The following is an 18,004-nucleotide window of genomic DNA, read 5'->3' as shown; positions in this document are numbered from 1 at the left end:
CTATAACACTGTGCATTGCTCATTTGTCTTCCTGGCGATGTTGGCAAAACCAGTGAAACTAGTTGAGTTCGGGTTTGGTATACTTTAACATTCATCATGCCGACAAAAAGGAGATTTATGGTAGACTTTTACCATTGTTAAATCTCTTTCTGCGAGGTACATTGATTCCACAGGGAAACATCAGGTGTAGAGATGGTTCTTGATCCAGGCACCAACAGGCTAAAGCTTTAGACTGTCCCAGGATGCATTGGGGCCTCCTCTATAACCTCGCCTCCAGGCACTGTGTGCTCAGTTTGGTTAACCAGTGCAGGATCAGGTAAAAGAGAAGGTAGATGTTAGTCACATAGAACCACATTCTCACGACAGGAGAAAGGACTAGCGGCTAATGCCATATAAACCCATAGAATCTAGGTGCATCAGAGTGGGTGCCCTGTGGAACCAATGTACCTCACAGAAAGAGATTTAAAAATGGTAAGTTTACCATAAATCTCCTTTTCTGCAGCAGGGTACATTGGTTTCCACAGGAAAACATCGGGGAAGTCATATAGCAGTTCCTCATGGGAGGGGGACTCACCGTAGCGGGTATGAGAACCCGGTATACTGGGAGGCGGAAGTATCGAAGGCATAGACCATAATGAACATGTTCACTGAGGACCGCATAGCCGCCTTGCACAATTGTTCAGCGGACGTGCTTCGGCGGGCCGCCCAAGAAAGTCCAACAGACCAAGTAGAATGGGCTTTGGTAGCAGCAGGAGCTGGAAGTCCAGCCTGCACATAGGCTTGTACAATCACCATTCTAATCCACCTGGCCAAGAATTGTTTATTCGCAAGCCAGCCACGTTTGTGAAAACCAATAAGTACAAAAAGGGTATCTGACCTACTGGTAGAGGCAGTCCTTTCCACATAAATATGGAGAGCCCTTAGCACATCCAAAGACTGCTCTTTGGAGGACAAATCAGAAGAGATAAAGGCTGGAACCACAATCTCTTGGTTAAGGTGAAAAGATGACACCACCTTAGACAAATAACCAGGGCGAGTTCTAAGAACTGCCCGGTCACGGTGAAATATTAGAAAGGGTGGACGACAGGACAGAGCACCTAGGTCTGACACCCTCCTAGCAGAGGCAATAGCCAGTAGTAACAGGACCTTGACCGTGAGCCATTTAAGGTCCACTGACTCAAGAGGTTCAAATGGAGACTCTTGCAGGGCATTCAGGACAACATACATATCCCATGGAGCCACAGGAGAGACATAGGGAGGCTGAATCCGTAAAACACCCTGTGTGAAAGTATGAACGTCAGGAATAGACGCAATTTTTCTTTGAAACCACACCGACAAGGCAGAGATATGAACCTTGAGGGGGGCCAAACGAAGGCCTAAATCCAGGCCTTGTTGCAGAAAAGCCAGAAGTCTGGAAGTACTGAATTTGTAGGCATCGTAATTCTTAGCAGCACACCAGGTGAAGTAAGAATTCCAGACCCTGTAATAAATCCGCGCAGATGCCAGTTTGCGTGCCTTCAGCATAGTTTGGATAACCGCCTCAGAGAATCCTTTGGCCCTCAGGAGTGAAGCTTCAAGAGCCACACAGTCAAATCCAGTCTGGCGAGGTCCGGGTAGACACAAGGGCCCTGAATGAGAAGGTCTGGGCACTGAGGAAGTAAAAGAGGACGCTCTATCAATAGACCCTCCAGGTCTGAGAACCAATGCCGTCTTGGCCGCGCTGGAGCGACTAGAAGTAGTATTCCTCCTCCTTGTTTGAACTTTCGCAGTACCCTGGGCAGGAGTGACACTGGAGGGAACACGTATGGCAGCCGAAAGTTCCATGGAATAGTCAGTGCGTCCACGAACGCTGCTTGAAGATCCGAAGACCGGAACTTTGTGATTGTGTCGAGACGCCATCAGGTCTACATCTGGTAGGCCCCCACTTGTCCACTAGGAGTTGAAAGACTCCTGATGAAGACTTCACTCTCCGGCGTGCACGTCCTGTCGACTGAGGAAATCCGTTTCCCAGTTGAGGACTCCCGGAATGAACACTGCCGATATTGCTGGCAGATGGCGTTCCGCCCAACAAAGGATTTTTGTCACTTCCATCATTGCCATGCGGCTACGAGTACCGCCTTGATGGTTTATGTATGCCACCGTGGTGGTGTTGTCTGACCATACTTGAACAGGCCTGTTCTGTATCAGAGGCAGGGAGAGAGACAAAGCATTAAACACTACCCGCAATTCCAGAATGTTTATCGGGAGGAGTGATTCCTCCATTGTCCACCGACCCTGGAAAGAGTGTTGCTCCAGTACCGCACCCCAACCCCTCAGACTGACGTTTGTAGTCAGAAGGTACGGCCCCTGCTCAACTGCTGGTCCTGCAGCCACCAGGTCAGCGACAGACGAACCTCCGGAGTCAAGGAGATCATGTGAGCCCTGATCCGATGAGGTAGGCCGTCCCACTTGTATAAGGCGGGAGTGAAATTGAGCGTACTCTACCATGTTGCACGCTGACACCATGAGGCCTTGTACTTGCAGCGCCGAGTGTATCGACACTCTTGGGCTTGAGAGGAAGTATCTGATCCTGTCCTGAAGTTTCAGGACCTTCTCTGGAGACAGAAACAGCCGTTGACTGTGTGTGTCCAGCAGTGCCCCCAGGTGCACCATGCTCCGAGCAGGGACCGGTGAGGACTTATTCAATTGATTAGCCACCCGTGGGCTTGTAGGAAGTTTACCGTCAGTTGTAGATGACTGAGGAGGACATCTTGGGAGTTTACCAGAATCAGCAAGTCGTCCAGATACAGCAGGATTCTGACTCCCTGGCGATGGAGATGAGCCATCATGACGGCATAACCTTGATGAAGATCCGAGGGGCTGTTGCCAGTCCAAACGGCACAGCCTGGACTTGATAGTGGAGGTTGCCAATAGCAATCTGCAGATATTCCTGATGCGATATGGCAGTAGGAATATGCAGGTAAGCATCTTGTATATCCAGGGATACCATATAGTCTCCGGGTTCCATGGCCAGAACAATTGAGCGCAGTGTTTTCATGCGGAACTTGATTTGAGGATGAGTATAGGCCGGAAAGACCCATTGGGTTTCGGGACTAGAAACAGGGTCGAGTAGTATCTTCTGCCTCTCTGGGACAGAGGTACCGGCACTACCACTCCTGTATCCAGGAGTGAACGCACATCCAGTTGCAGAGCTTGCTCCTACAACGGATCCGAAGGGATAACCGTTGTGCAGAACTGGTAATGGGAACGTCTCTTGAAGGAGACTGTGTACTCATGAGAGACAACTTCTCGCACCCATGCGTCTTAAGTGGTCTTCAACTAGACCTGGGTGAATTGCAGAAGTCGGCTTCTCACCCTGGGATTCCCCAGGTGGAGGCCCGCCCCGTCATGCAGCAGTCTTGTCATGTTTAGAAGCAGGCTGATGGGCGGCCCAGGATTGTTTTGCCTTGGGCTTGGTGGTTTTGGGAGCACGAGATTGTCTCGGGAATTCCTGACCTTTTGCTTTCCCTTGAGGCTGAAAGGAGCGAAAAGTGGCAACTTTTTTCCTTCTTTACAGAAGGATTAGTATTCGTGAGAAATGTAGTCTTAGCAGTTGCTAAGTCAGTCACAATCTTATTGAGATCTTCCCCAAATAGGATGTCTCCCTTTTAAAAGGGAGTACCTCCACGGTCTTTTTGGAATCCAAGTCCACCTTCCACGACCTCAACCACAGAATACGGCTAGCCAGGATGGATGTAGTCGATGCCTTGGCCGCCAACACACCTGCCTCAGAAGACAACACCTGAATGTAATAGGCAGTGGTGGTCATATGAGACAGGTATTGTCTGGCATTGTCAGATATATCTTGAGGCAGCTCTTCCTCTAATTCCTGAACCCATGCTTCAATTCCTTTTGCAGCCCAGGAGGCTGCTATAGTGGGTCTATGTACAGCACCTGTAAGGGAGTAAATAGACTTCAGGCAACCCTACACACTCTTATCTGTCGGTTCCTTCAGTGAGGTGACAGGCAGAGTAGATGACACCACGAGACGGGTGACATGGGAATCCACCGGCGATTAATTTTTAGAGATGAGCGCCTGAAATTTTTCGGGTTTTGTGTTTTGGTTTTGGGTTCGGTTCCGCGGCCGTGTTTTGGGTTCGAACGCGTTTTGGCAAAACCTCACCGAATTATTTTTGTCGGATTCGGGTGTGTTTTGGATTCGGGTGTTTTTTTCCAAAAACACTAAAAAACAGCTTAAATCATAGAATTTGGGGGTCATTTTGATCCCAAAGTATTATTAACCTCAAAAACCATAATTTACACTCATTTTCAGTCTATTCTGAATACCTCACACCTCACAATATTATTTTTAGTCCTAAAATTTGCACCGAGGTCGCTGTGTGAGTAAGATAAGCGACCCTAGTGGCCGACACAAACACCGGGCCCATCTAGGAGTGGCACTGCAGTGTCACGCAGGATGTCCCTTCCAAAAAACCCTCCCCAAACAGCACATGACGCAAAGAAAAAAAGAGGCGCAATGAGGTAGCTGTGTGAGTAAGATTAGCGACCCTAGTGGCCGACACAAACACCGGGCCCATCTAGGAGTGGCACTGCAGTGTCACGCAGGATGGCCCTTCCAAAAAACCCTCCCCAAACAGCACATGACGCAAAGAAAAAAAGAGGCGCAATGAGGTAGCTGACTGTGTGAGTAAGATTAGCGACCCTAGTGGCCGACACAAACACCGGGCACATCTAGGAGTGGCACTGCAGTGTCACGCAGGATGTCCCTTCCAAAAAACCCTCCCCAAACAGCACATGACGCAAAGAAAAAAAGAGGCGCAATGAGGTAGCTGTGTGAGTAAGATTAGCGACCCTAGTGGCCGACACAAACACCGGGCACATCTAGGAGTGGCACTGCAGTGTCACGCAGGATGTCCCTTCCAAAAAACCCTCCCCAAACAGCACATGACGCAAAGAAAAAAAGAGGCGCAATGAGGTAGCTGTGTGAGTAAGATTAGCGACCCTAGTGGCCGACACAAACACCGGGCCCATCTAGGAGTGGCACTGCAGTGTCACGCAGGATGTCCCTTCCAAAAAACCCTCCCCAATCAGCACATGATGCAAAGAAAAAGAAAAGAAAAAAGAGGTGCAAGATGGAATTATCCTTGGGCCCTCCCACCCACCCTTATGTTGTATAAACAAAACAGGACATGCACACTTTAACCAACCCATCATTTCAGTGACAGGGTCTGCCACACGACTGTGACTGATATGACGGGTTGGTTTGGACCCCCCCCAAAAAAGAAGCAATTAATCTCTCCTTGCACAAACTGGCTCTACAGAGGCAAGATGTCCACCTCATCTTCACCCTCCGATATATCACCGTGTACATCCCCCTCCTCACAGATTATCAATTCGTCCCCACTGGAATCCACCATCTCAGCTCCCTGTGTACTTTGTGGAGGCAATTGCTGCTGGTCAATGTCTCCGCGGAGGAATTGATTATAATTCATTTTAATGAACATCATCTTCTCCACATTTTCTGGATGTAACCTCGTACGCCGATTGCTGACAAGGTGAGCGGCGGCACTAAACACTCTTTCGGAGTACACACTTGTGGGAGGGCAACTTAGGTAGAATAAAGCCAGTTTGTGCAAGGGCCTCCAAATTGCCTCTTTTTCCTGCCAGTATAAGTACGGACTGTGTGACGTGCCTACTTGGATGCGGTCACTCATATAATCCTCCACCATTCTATCAATGTTGAGAGAATCATATGCAGTGACAGTAGACGACATGTCCGTAATCGTTGTCAGGTCCTTCAGTCCGGACCAGATGTCAGCATCAGCAGTCGCTCCAGACTGCCCTGCATCACCGCCAGCGGGTGGGCTCGGAATTCTGAGCCTTTTCCTCGCACCCCCAGTTGCGGGAGAATGTGAAGGAGGAGATGTTGACAGGTCGCGTTCCGCTTGACTTGACAATTTTGTCACCAGCAGGTCTTTCAACCCCAGCAGACCTGTGTCTGCCGGAAAGAGAGATCCAAGGTAGGCTTTAAATCTAGGATCGAGCACGGTGGCCAAAATGTAGTGCTCTGATTTCAACAGATTGACCACCCGTGAATCCTTGTTAAGCGAATTAAGGGCTGCATCCACAAGTCCCACATGCCTAGCGGAATCGCTCCGTGTTAGCTCCTTCTTCAATGCCTCCAGCTTCTTCTGCAAAAGCCTGATGAGGAGAATGACCTGACTCAGGCTGGCAGTGTCTGAACTGACTTCACGTGTGGCAAGTTCAAAGGGCATCAGAACCTTGCACAACGTTGAAATCATTCTCCACTGCACTTGAGACAGGTGCATTCCATCTCCTATATCGTGCTCAATTGTATAGGCTTGAATGGCCTTTTGCTGCTCCTCCAACCTCTGAAGCATATAGAGGGTTGAATTCCACCTCGTTACCACTTCTTGCTTCAGATGATGGCAGGGCAGGTTCAGTAGTTTTTGGTGGTGCTCCAGTCTTCTGTACGTGGTGCCTGTACGCCGAAAGTGTCCCGCAATTTTTCTGGCCACCGACAGCATCTCTTGCACGCCCCTGTCGTTTTTAAAAAAATTCTGCACCACCAAATTCAAGGTATGTGCAAAACATGGGACGTGCTGGAATTTGCCCATATTTAATGCACACACAATATTGCTGGCGTTGTCCGATGCCACAAATCCACAGGAGAGTCCAATTGGGGTAAGCCATTCCGCGATGATCTTCCTCAGTTGCCGTAAGAGGTTTTCAGCTGTGTGCGTATTCTGGAAAGCGGTGATACAAAGCGTAGCCTGCCTAGGAAAGAGTTGGCGTTTGCGAGATGCTGCTACTGGTGCCGCCGCTGCTGTTCTTGCGGCGGGAGTCCATACATCTACCCAGTGGGCTGTCACAGTCATATAGTCCTGACCCTGCCCTGCTCCACTTGTCCACATGTCCGTGGTTAAGTGGACATTGGGTACAACTGCATTTTTTAGGACACTGGTGAGTCTTTTTCTGACGTCCGTGTACATTCTCGGTATCGCCTGCCTAGAGAAGTGGAACCTAGATGGTATTTGGTAACGGGGGCACACTGCCTCAATAAATTGTCTAGTTCCCTGTGAACTAACGGCGGATACCGGACGCACGTCTAACACCAACATAGTTGTCAAGGACTCAGTTATCCGCTTTGCAGTAGGATGACTGCTGTGATATTTCATCTTCCTCGCAAAGGACTGTTGAACAGTCAATTGCTTACTGGAAGTAGTACAAGTGGGCTTACGACTTCCCCTCTGGGATGACCATCGACTCCCAGCGGCAACAACAGCAGCGCCAGCAGCAGTAGGCGTTACACGCAAGGATGCATCGGAGGAATCCCAGGCAGGAGAGGACTCGTCAGACTTGCCAGTGACATGGCCTGCAGGACTATTGGCATTCCTGGGGAAGGAGGAAATTGACACCGAGGGAGTTGGTGGGGTGGTTTGCGTGAGCTTGGTTACAAGAGGAAGGGATTTACTGGTCAGTGGACTGCTTCCGCTGTCACCCAAAGTTTTTGAACTTGTCACTGACTTATTATGAATGCGCTGCAGGTGACGTATAAGGGAGGATGTTCCGAGGTGGTTAACGTCCTTACCCCTACTTATTACAGCTTGACAAAGGGAACACACGGCTTGACACCTGTTGTCCGCATTTCTGGTGAAATACCTCCACACCGAAGAGCTGATTTTTTTGGTATTTTCACCTGGCATGTCAACGGCCATATTCCTCCCACGGACAACAGGTGTCTCCCCGGGTGCCTGACTTAAACAAACCACCTCACCATCAGAATCCTCCTGGTCAATTTCCTCCCCAGCGCCAGCAACACCCATATCCTCCTCATCCTGGTGTACTTCAACACTGACATCTTCAATCTGACTATCAGGAACTGGACTGCGGGTGCTCCTTCCAGCACTTGCAGGGGGCATGCAAATAGTGGAAGGCGCATGCTCTTCACGTCCAGTGTTGGGAAGGTCAGGCATCGCAAACGACACAATTGGACTCTCCTTGTGGATTTGGGATTTCAAAGAACGCACAGTTCTTTGCGGTGCTTTTGCCAGCTTGAGTCTTTTCAGTTTTCTAGCGAGAGGCTGAGTGCTTCCATCCTCATGTGAAGCTGAACCACTAGCCATGAACATAGGCCAGGGCCTCAGCCGTTCCTTGCCACTCCGTGTGGTAAATGGCATATTGGCAAGTTTACGCTTCTCCTCCGACAATTTTATTTTAGGTTTTGGAGTCCTTTTTTTTCTGATATTTGGTGTTTTGGATTTGACATGCTCTGTACTATGACATTGGGCATCGGCCTTGGCAGACGACGTTGCTGGCATTTCATCGTCTCGGCCATGACTAGTGGCAGCAGCTTCAGCACGAGGTGGAAGTGGATCTTGATCTTTCCCTAATTTTGGAACCTCAACTTTTTTGTTCTCCATATTTTATAGGCAGAACTAAAAGGCACCTCAGGTAAACAATGGAGATGGATGGATTGGATACTAGTATACAATTATGGACGGACTGCCACGGTTAGGTGGTATAAAAAAACCACGGTTAGGTGGTATATAATACAATTATGGATGGACGGACTGCCTGCCGAGTGCCGACACAGAGGTAGCCACAGCCGTGAACTACCGCACTGTACACTGGTTGATAAAGAGATAGTAGTATACTCGTAACAACTAGTATGACGACGGTATAAAGAATGAAAAAAAAACCACGGTTAGGTGGTATATATTATAATACAATTATGGTTGGACGGACTGCCTGCCGAGTGCCGACACAGAGGTAGCCACAGCCGTGAACTACCGCACTGTACACTGGTTGATAAAGAGATAGTAGTATACTCGTAACAACTAGTATGACGACGGTATAAAGAATGAAAAAAAAACCACGGTTAGGTGGTATATATTATAATACAATTATGGTTGGACGGACTGCCTGCCGAGTGCCGACACAGAGGTAGCCACAGCCGTGAACTACCGCACTGTACACTGGTTGATAAAGAGATAGTAGTATACTCGTAACAACTAGTATGACGACGGTATAAAGAATGAAAAAAAAACCACGGTTAGGTGGTATATATTATAATACAATTATGGTTGGACGGACTGCCTGCCGAGTGCCGACACAGAGGTAGCCACAGCCGTGAACTACCGCACTGTACACTGGTTGATAAAGAGATAGTAGTATACTCGTAACAACTAGTATGACGACGGTATAAAGAATGAAAAAAAAACCACGGTTAGGTGGTATATATTATAATACAATTATGGTTGGACGGACTGCCTGCCGAGTGCCGACACAGAGGTAGCCACAGCCGTGAACTACCGCACTGTACACTGGTTGATAAAGAGATAGTAGTATACTCGTAACAACTAGTATGACGACGGTATAAAGAATGAAAAAAAAACCACGGTTAGGTGGTATATATTATAATACAATTATGGTTGGACGGACTGCCTGCCGAGTGCCGACACAGAGGTAGCCACAGCCGTGAACTACCGCACTGTACACTGGTTGATAAAGAGATAGTAGTATACTCGTAACAACTAGTATGACGACGGTATAAAGAATGAAAAAAAAACCACGGTTAGGTGGTATATATTATAATACAATTATGGTTGGACGGACTGCCTGCCGAGTGCCGACACAGAGGTAGCCACAGCCGTGAACTACCGCACTGTACACTGGTTGATAAAGAGATAGTAGTATACTCGTAACAACTAGTATGACGACGGTATAAAGAATGAAAAAAAAACCACGGTTAGGTGGTATATATTATAATACAATTATGGATGGACGGACTGCCTGCCGAGTGCCGACACAGAGGTAGCCACAGCCGTGAACTACCGCACTGTACACTGGTTGATAAAGAGATAGTAGTATACTCGTAACAACTAGTATGACGACGGTATAAAGAATGAAAAAAAAACCACGGTTAGGTGGTATATAATACAATTATGGTTGGACGGACTGCCTGCCGAGTGCCGACACAGAGGTAGCCACAGCCGTGAACTACCGCACTGTACACTGGTTGATAAAGAGATAGTAGTATACTCGTAACAACTAGTATGACGACGGTATAAAGAATGAAAAAAAAACCACGGTTAGGTGGTATATATTATAATACAATTATGGATGGACGGACTGCCTGCCGAGTGCCGACACAGAGGTAGCCACAGCCGTGAACTACCGCACTGTACTGTGTCTGCTGCTAATATAGACTGGTTGATAAAGAGATAGTATACAATACTACTAATATACTGGTGGTCAGGCACTGGTCACCACTAGTCACACTGGCAGTGGCACTCCTGCAGCAAAAGTGTGCACTGTTTAATTTTAATATAATATTATTTATCATGTACTCCTGGCTCCTGCTATAACAACCTGCAGTGCTCCCCAGTCTCCCCCACAATTATAAGCTTTATATACAATACATTGATGTGCAGCACACTGGGCTGAGCAGTGCACACAGACTGAGTCACTGTGTGACTGTGTATCGTTTTTTTCAGGCAGAGAACGGATATATTAAATAAAACAAACAACTGCACTGTCTCTGGTGGTCACTGGTCACTGTGGTCGTCAGTCACTAAACTCTGTCTGCACTCTCTTCTAATCTACAGTATCACAGCAATCTCTCTCTCTCTCTCTCTTCTAAATCTAATCTAAATGGAGAGGACGCCAGCCACGTCCTCTCCCTATCAATCTCAATGCACGTGTGAAAATGGCGGCGACGCGCGGCTCCTTATATAGAATCCGAGTCTCGCGAGAATCCGACAGCGTCATGATGACGTTCGGGCGCGCTCGGGTTAACCGAGCAAGGCGGGAAGATCCGAGTCGCTCGGACCCGTGAAAAAAAAAGTGAAGTTCGTGCGGGTTCGGATTCAAAGAAACCGAACCCGCTCATCTCTATTAATTTTCCCTCTTGTTACACAACTCAGAAGGGAGAGGATGACGAGCTACCATCTTTTTAGATAGTGAGAATTTCTTTCCTGGTGAAGACTATATATATATATATATATATATATATATATTATAATATAAAACAATGCACGGTCGGATGTATATATCAGAATACTCGTACAAAATATTCTGGTACAGGTACACTTGTTCTTAACTAACGCTGTCTTAATAGTGACCTGTAGAATGCTTAAGTGTCTGTAAAATGACGGCGCTGATGTACAGGCAGATTTACAGAGGAGACCTTGCCCTGCAGTCTCGGAGACCAGTCGCAGCTAATCATAGAAGATGGCGCTCAGCGTCTCAGTCAGGGAGTGAGGGAGAGTATGAGGCAGCTCCAAGGCGGAAACACCAGCAGTAAACGGCGCCCTGAGCTGGGAGAGAGGCTACAGGTCAAGCGCCTTCTCCCCTATGCTGGTCCTTACCACCTGGTACTATGGAGTCTTAATAAAGAGGATATTTACATATCTGACCTGTACTCCTATGCCCTGGTGGATATAGTGGGGTCCTTGCTCTGTTAGTGTCCACGCCAGCGTCGCAATCTGTCTCTTTAGACTGTGACTGGAACGTTATTTAATAGCGGGTCCCGTCTGGGGGACCCTCTTACCTCCTTCAGTAGCAGCCGCAAGTACCCGGGAACTGTTTTCTACGCTGTTTTGTTGACTCCGATACCTTATAATTCAAGCACTGTTTCTTACTCTGGGAATGGTTTATATAGCATCACAGGGGTATATTTACTAAGCTCCCGATTTTGACCGAGATGCCGTTTTTTCATCAAAGTGTCATCTCGGTCAATCTCGGTCATTTACTAAACACTAATCACGGCAGTGATGAGGGCATTCGTAATTTTTTGCTAGTTCAGGTAAAAAATTACGAATGAATACACCATCGGTCAAATTACGCCTGTTTAGATACGAATCTCGGTCATTTACTAAGCAAAAAAACACAAAACACTGCCGTGAAAAATTACAATTCGCAAAAAAGTCCTAAAAAAAAACAGACCTGCTTTTTTTATTCGTGATTTGAGATGCATGCAGGGATCCATGAGATCCGTGCATGTATATCAATGGGAAGGGGTGGGAAAGTGTTTTTTGTTGTTAAAAAAAATTGCGTGGGGTCCCCCCTCCTAAGCATAACCAGCCTCGGGCTCTTTGAGCCGATCCTGGTTGCAGAAATATGGGGGAAAAAATGACAGGGGTTCCCCCATATTTAAGCAACCAGCATCGGGCTCTGCGCCTGGTCCTGGTCCCAAAAATACGGGGGACAAAAAGAGTAGGGGTCCCCCGTATTTTTAAAACCAGCACCGGGCTCCACTAGCTGGACAGATAATGCCACAGCCGGGGGTCACTTTTATACTGCGCCCTGCGGCCGTGGCATCAAAAATCCAACTAGTCACCCCTGGCCGGGGTACCCTGGGGGAGTGAGGACCCCTTCAATCAAGGGGTCCCCCCCCCCCAGCCACCCAAGGGCCAGGAGTGAAGCCCGAGGCTGTCCCCCCCCATCCAATGGGCTGCGGATGGGAGGGCTGATAGCCTTTGTTGAAAAATAAAAGATATTGTTTTTAGTAGCAGTACTACAAGTCCCAGCAAGCCTCCCCCGCATGCTGGTACTTGGAGAACCACAAGTGCCAGCATGCGGCGGAAAAACTGGCCCGCTGGTACCTGTAGTACTATTACTAAAAAAATACCCAAAAAAACACAAGACACACACACCGTGAAAGTATAATTTTATTACATACACACATACATACATACTTACCTTAAGTTCCCACGCAGGTCGGTCCTCTTCTCCAGTAGAATCCAAGGGGTACCTGTTGAAAAAATTATACTCACGAGATCCAGTGGTCCAGGCTCCTCGGCAAATCCAGGGTTAATCCACGTACTTGAATAAAATAAAAAAACGCTGTCACGACCACGAACTGAAAGGTGACCCATGTTTGCACATGGGTCACCTTGCCCCGAATGCCAGAAACCCACTTTGCCTTCTGGCTAAGTGGGTTTCTTCAGCCAATCAGGGAGTGCCACGTTGTAGCACTCTCCTGATCAGCTGTGTGCTCCTGTCTTCACTGACAGGCAGCACGCGGCAGTGTTACAATGTAGCGCCTATGCGCTACATTGTAACCAATGATGGGAACTTTCTGCTCAGCGGTGACGTCACTTTAGGTCAACCGCAGGGCAGAAAGTTCCCATCATTGGTTACAATGTAGCGCATAGGCGCTACATTGTAACACTGCCGCGTGCTGCCTGTCAGTGAAGACAGGAGCACACAGCTGATCAGGAGAGTGCTACAACGTGGCACTCCCTGATTGGCTGAAGAAACCCACTTAGCCAGAAGGCAAAGTGGGTTTCTGGCATTCGGGGCAAGGTGACCCATGTGCAAACATGGGTCACCTTTCAGTTCGTGGTCGTGACAGCGTTTTTTTTATTTTATTCAAGTACGTGGATTAACCCTGGATTTGCCGAGGAGCCTGGACCACTGGATCTCGTGAGTATAATTTTTTCAACAGGTACCCCTTGGATTCTACTGGAGAAGAGGACCGACCTGCGTGGGAACTTAAGGTAAGTATGTATGTATGTGTGTATGTATTTAATAAAATTATACTTTCACGGTGTGTGTGTCTTGTGTTTTTTTGGGTATTTTTTTAGTAATAGTACTACAGGTACCAGCGGGCCAGTTTTTCCGCCGCATGCTGGTACTTGTGGTTCTCCAAGTACCAGCATGCGGGGGAGGCTTGCTGGGACTTGTAGTACTGCTACTAAAAACAATATCTTTTATTTTACAACAAAGGCTATCAGCCCTCCCATCCGCAGCCCATTGGATGGGGGGGGACAGCCTCGGGCTTCACCCCTGGCCCTTGGGTGGCTGGGGGGGGGGGACCCCTTGATTGAGGGGGTCCCCACTCCCCCAGGGTACCCCGGCCAGGGGTGACTAGTTGGATTTTTGATGCCACGGCCGCAGGGCACTATATAAAAGTGACCCCCGGCTGTGGCATTATCTGTCCAGCTAGTGGAGCCCGGTGCTGGTTTTAAAAATACGGGGGACCCCTACTCTTTTTGTCCCCCGTATTTTTGGGACCAGGACCAGGCGCAGAGCCCGATGCTGGTTGCTTAAATATGGGGGAACCCCTGTCATTTTTTTCCACATATTTCTGCAACCAGGATCGGCTCAAAGAGCCCGAGGCTGGTTATGCTTAGGAGGGGGGACCCCACGCATTTTTTTTTAAAAAATTACATTGTTTACTTTAAAAAAAAAAAAAAACCCCAGCACGGATCACACAAATCCGGCCGAGATTGATTGTAAAAAAAAACGGCAGTGTTTTGCTAATCACTGCCGTTAAATTAGGTAAAAAAACACGAATGACATCGACATCGGAAGCAAAGAAAAACACGAATACGACAGCTTAGTAAATTAGTCGTAATCCATTCAAAAAGTTGCAGTTTTACACTGTCGATGTCATTCGTGATTGAACTTTGACCTTTTTTCGGAAATTACGAATCTTAGGCCCTCATTCCGAGTTGTTCGCTCGCAAGGCGATTATAGCAGAGTTACACACGCTAAGCCGCCGCCTACTGGGAGTGAATCTAAACATCTTAAATGTGCGACCGATGTATTCGCAATATTGCGATCAAAACCGAGTTAGCAGTTTCTGAGTAACTCCAGACTTACTCTGCCTGTGCGATCAATTCAGTGCTTTTCGGTCCCGGCTGACGTCATTAACACACCCAGCGTTCGCCCAAGCACTCCCACCGTTTCTCCAGACACGCCTGCGTTTTTTCCGGAAACGGTAGCGTTTCCTGCCACACGCCCCTAAAACGCCGTACATCCGCCCAGTAACACCCATTTCCTGTCAATCACAATGCGTTCTCCGGAGCGACGAAAAAGCCGTGAGTAAAATTACTTTCTTCTTAGTAAAGTTACTTGACGCATGCGCAGTGCGAACATTACGCATGCGCACTAAGAGAATTCTCACTGCGATGCGATGAAAAATACCGAGCGAACAACTCGGAATGAGGGCCTTAGTAAATAAACCCCACAGTGTCTAAGTTGCAAGATTTGTGACTGCTCTGATTTTTTGTATTATCTACAGAATTGACTTGAGCTCTTGGATTACTCTGGAGCACAGCTTACAATGGTGTACAGGCCAAGAATGCAGGAGCACACTTTCCACAATATTGCATTAGACTGTAGAATATTGCTGTATAATATCTGAAAAAAACACAATGTTCTTAATGCACATTTTCCTCAAACTGAATGCCCATCAGACATGGGGACTTCATCAGGTGGTCATTCACCTTATGGCTTTCACAGTCTGAGTAAAATGTGCACGTACCTCTTATTTATTATATGGAAATATCGCTGAGTGCAATACACAAATGTAATTAATTGTGTTTAGTATGTATTTTAAATCTGTCACCGCGGTGTTGCATCTTTCCATACATTTGACAAATTTACACGTGCTGGAAACAGTAGCGAGCAACTTTGCAAATCATTCAAGATGTTTTTGTTTGTTTCTTGAATGGGTATGTTAAATCTCCTTTTTTTTATTATTATGTAGTTAGAAAAAAAACCTCATTGTTGTGTCGTTATGATGGTTATTAGGGGAAGTACTAGTGTATTTATAGATTCTGCACTGTAACTACCATTCTCAGTGCCTACATTCAGAAAGAACATTACTTTCTGACGTTTGATGTTAGTGCTGTAGAATCAGTTGAAATGATTATATGGCTTTTTAGTATAAATGCACAGTCTGTGAGGAATGTGCAATGTAAACATTGTGTTCCAAGCAATTAGTGTTTCTAGAAGCATAAAATAAATATTTAGATTATTAAAATTATAGCATTTCACTCCAAGTGAACCAGAGTGACTTGTATTCATAAATCTTACAGGCTTTTGTATTGGTGTTATCCCATTATTCATTGTGAGACATTTCTCAGCTTTGACTGTGTTGTAAAGTGTATTACTGTGCTTTGTGTACTGCAGGCAAAAGGAGGGGGCTACGAGAGTGAAACTGCCTACCCTAACGCAGAGCTCATCTTCCTGGAGATACACAACATCCATGTGATGCGGGAGTCCCTGCGCAAGCTGAAGGAGATAGTTTATCCATCCATTGATGAGGCGCGCTGGTTGACAAATATCGATGGAACACACTGGCTTGAATATATACGGGTAACTTTCACATACAGCTTTCCTTGTGAACAAAGTAAATGAGTTGTAAGCACTAGATTGTCCATGGTTCTGATTGGCACAGTACCATAAACTGGTGTCCTTGTGAATGGGTTCGATAAATGCAGTGGTGGTGGCCAGTGGGGCATTTGCCATTAGGCATACTTGTTGGGGGGGCAGCACTTGGATTCTTGTTTTAGTACGGTCAGTCCAAAATATACCAGTAACCACAAAATATTTCCACTACCTTACTGTATGCTATCTTAAGTGGAGTATAAACTGGTTGGACATGAGCAGTCTGTCCCTGTAAGCAACAACAATCAACCGGGCGCTACCAAATTAGGGGATACTATTGTATAAATCCTGGTATACTGCTGCTTCCAAGGGAGATCACTGTATCTCCAAATCTCAAAAGGAAAAAGATATATGCTGCTGAAGCGCTGTAGCACCAGATTATTTTTCAAAAAATTTAATATTTAATATCTCACCATATCATATATAAAAAGACACACAAAAAACAAACATAAAAACAACACACACACGGCCGGTGTCAATATTCCATTGAAACATTTATATAAAACACCATAATCAATAGGGTCATATATGGATAAATCAAACACCAATTATAGATGGAGAGCCGTCAATTGGTGAATACTAAACAGAATTTCTCTCCCCCTTGAATCAATTAATTGATTGATTAATCCTCATGACCAGCTTACATCATTACAAATCTGCTTCAATAATGATAATGATCTCCCTCTAAAAATCTCATATATTAAACCATGAAACACTTTAAGCCTATATAGCAACGGGACAATTCAGCTTGGATTGCTTGAAAAATTATCAACTGTTTTTTGTCTCCACTATTTCTTTCATCTAATCATTTGGTTAATCTTGCATAGTTTAACAGTTACTGCACATGCGACTAAGATTAGTGTATTAGTATATGCTTTTTCCAATGCTCACATAGAATTGTGGTTAGTGACTAGCACCGTCTTATAAATCCAGCAATAATTTACAGCCTTCTATTTGGCTAAGCCAGGGCACGCCATTATGGTTGAAATATGCACTTTTCCAAAGACTTATATCCACCTGAAATATGTGGGTGTAAGCTTTGAGAAATATACCCACCAATCCATCAACTTATTAAGGAGTTATAACAGACTGTTGTGCCTACTAATTACCATTTCAGGTGGATATAAGTCTTTGGAAAAGTGCATATTTCAACCATAATGGCGTGTGCTGGCTTAGCCAAATAGAAGGCTGTAAATCATTGCTGGACTTATAAGACGGTGCTAGTCACTAACCACAATTCTATGTGAGCATTGGAAAAAGCATATACTAATACACTAATCTTAGTCGCATGTGCAGTAACTGTTAAACTATGCATGATTAACCAAATGATTAGATGAAAGAAATAGTGGAGACAAAAAACAGTTGATAATTTTTCAAGCAATCCAAGCTGAATTGTCCCGTTGCTATATAGGCTTAAAGTGTTTCATGGTTTAATATATGAGGTTTTTAGAGGGAGATCATTATCATTATTGGAGCAGATTTGTAGTGATGTAAGCTGGTCATGTGGATTAATCAATCAATTAATTGATTCAAGAGGGAGAGAAAATCTGTTTAGTATTCACCAATTGACGGCTCTCCATCTATAATTGGTGTTGATTTATCCATATATGACCCAATTGATTATGGTGTTTTATATAAATGTTTCAATGGAATATTGACACCGGCCGTGTGTGTGTTGTTTTTATGTTTATGTTTTTTATGTGTCTTTTTATATATAATATGGTGAGATATTAAATATTAAATTTTTTGAAAAATAATCTGGTGGCACAGCGTTTCAGTAGCATATATCTTGTCCCTG

General features: G+C 46.0%; 1 protein-coding gene across 8 annotated transcripts in view; it reads left to right on the top strand.

The window, feature by feature from the left end:
- The window catches only part of MTMR1 (myotubularin related protein 1), a 314,872-nt gene that overhangs the window by 150,777 nt on the left and 146,091 nt on the right, over positions 1-18,004 (top strand). For all 8 annotated transcript variants that reach the window (XM_063937377.1, XM_063937379.1, XM_063937378.1 and 5 more), the window contains one exon: positions 15,949-16,134. In XM_063937377.1, coding sequence (XP_063793447.1) covers positions 15,949-16,134 — 186 coding nt within the window. The remainder of the gene's footprint in view (positions 1-15,948; positions 16,135-18,004) is intronic.

This window comes from Pseudophryne corroboree, chromosome 8 (genome assembly GCF_028390025.1).
Source record: "Pseudophryne corroboree isolate aPseCor3 chromosome 8, aPseCor3.hap2, whole genome shotgun sequence".
Lineage (NCBI taxonomy): Eukaryota > Metazoa > Chordata > Amphibia > Anura > Myobatrachidae > Pseudophryne > Pseudophryne corroboree.
The sequence above is the reverse complement of the archived record's forward strand: the minus strand, read 5'-3'. Positions and strand labels throughout refer to the sequence as shown.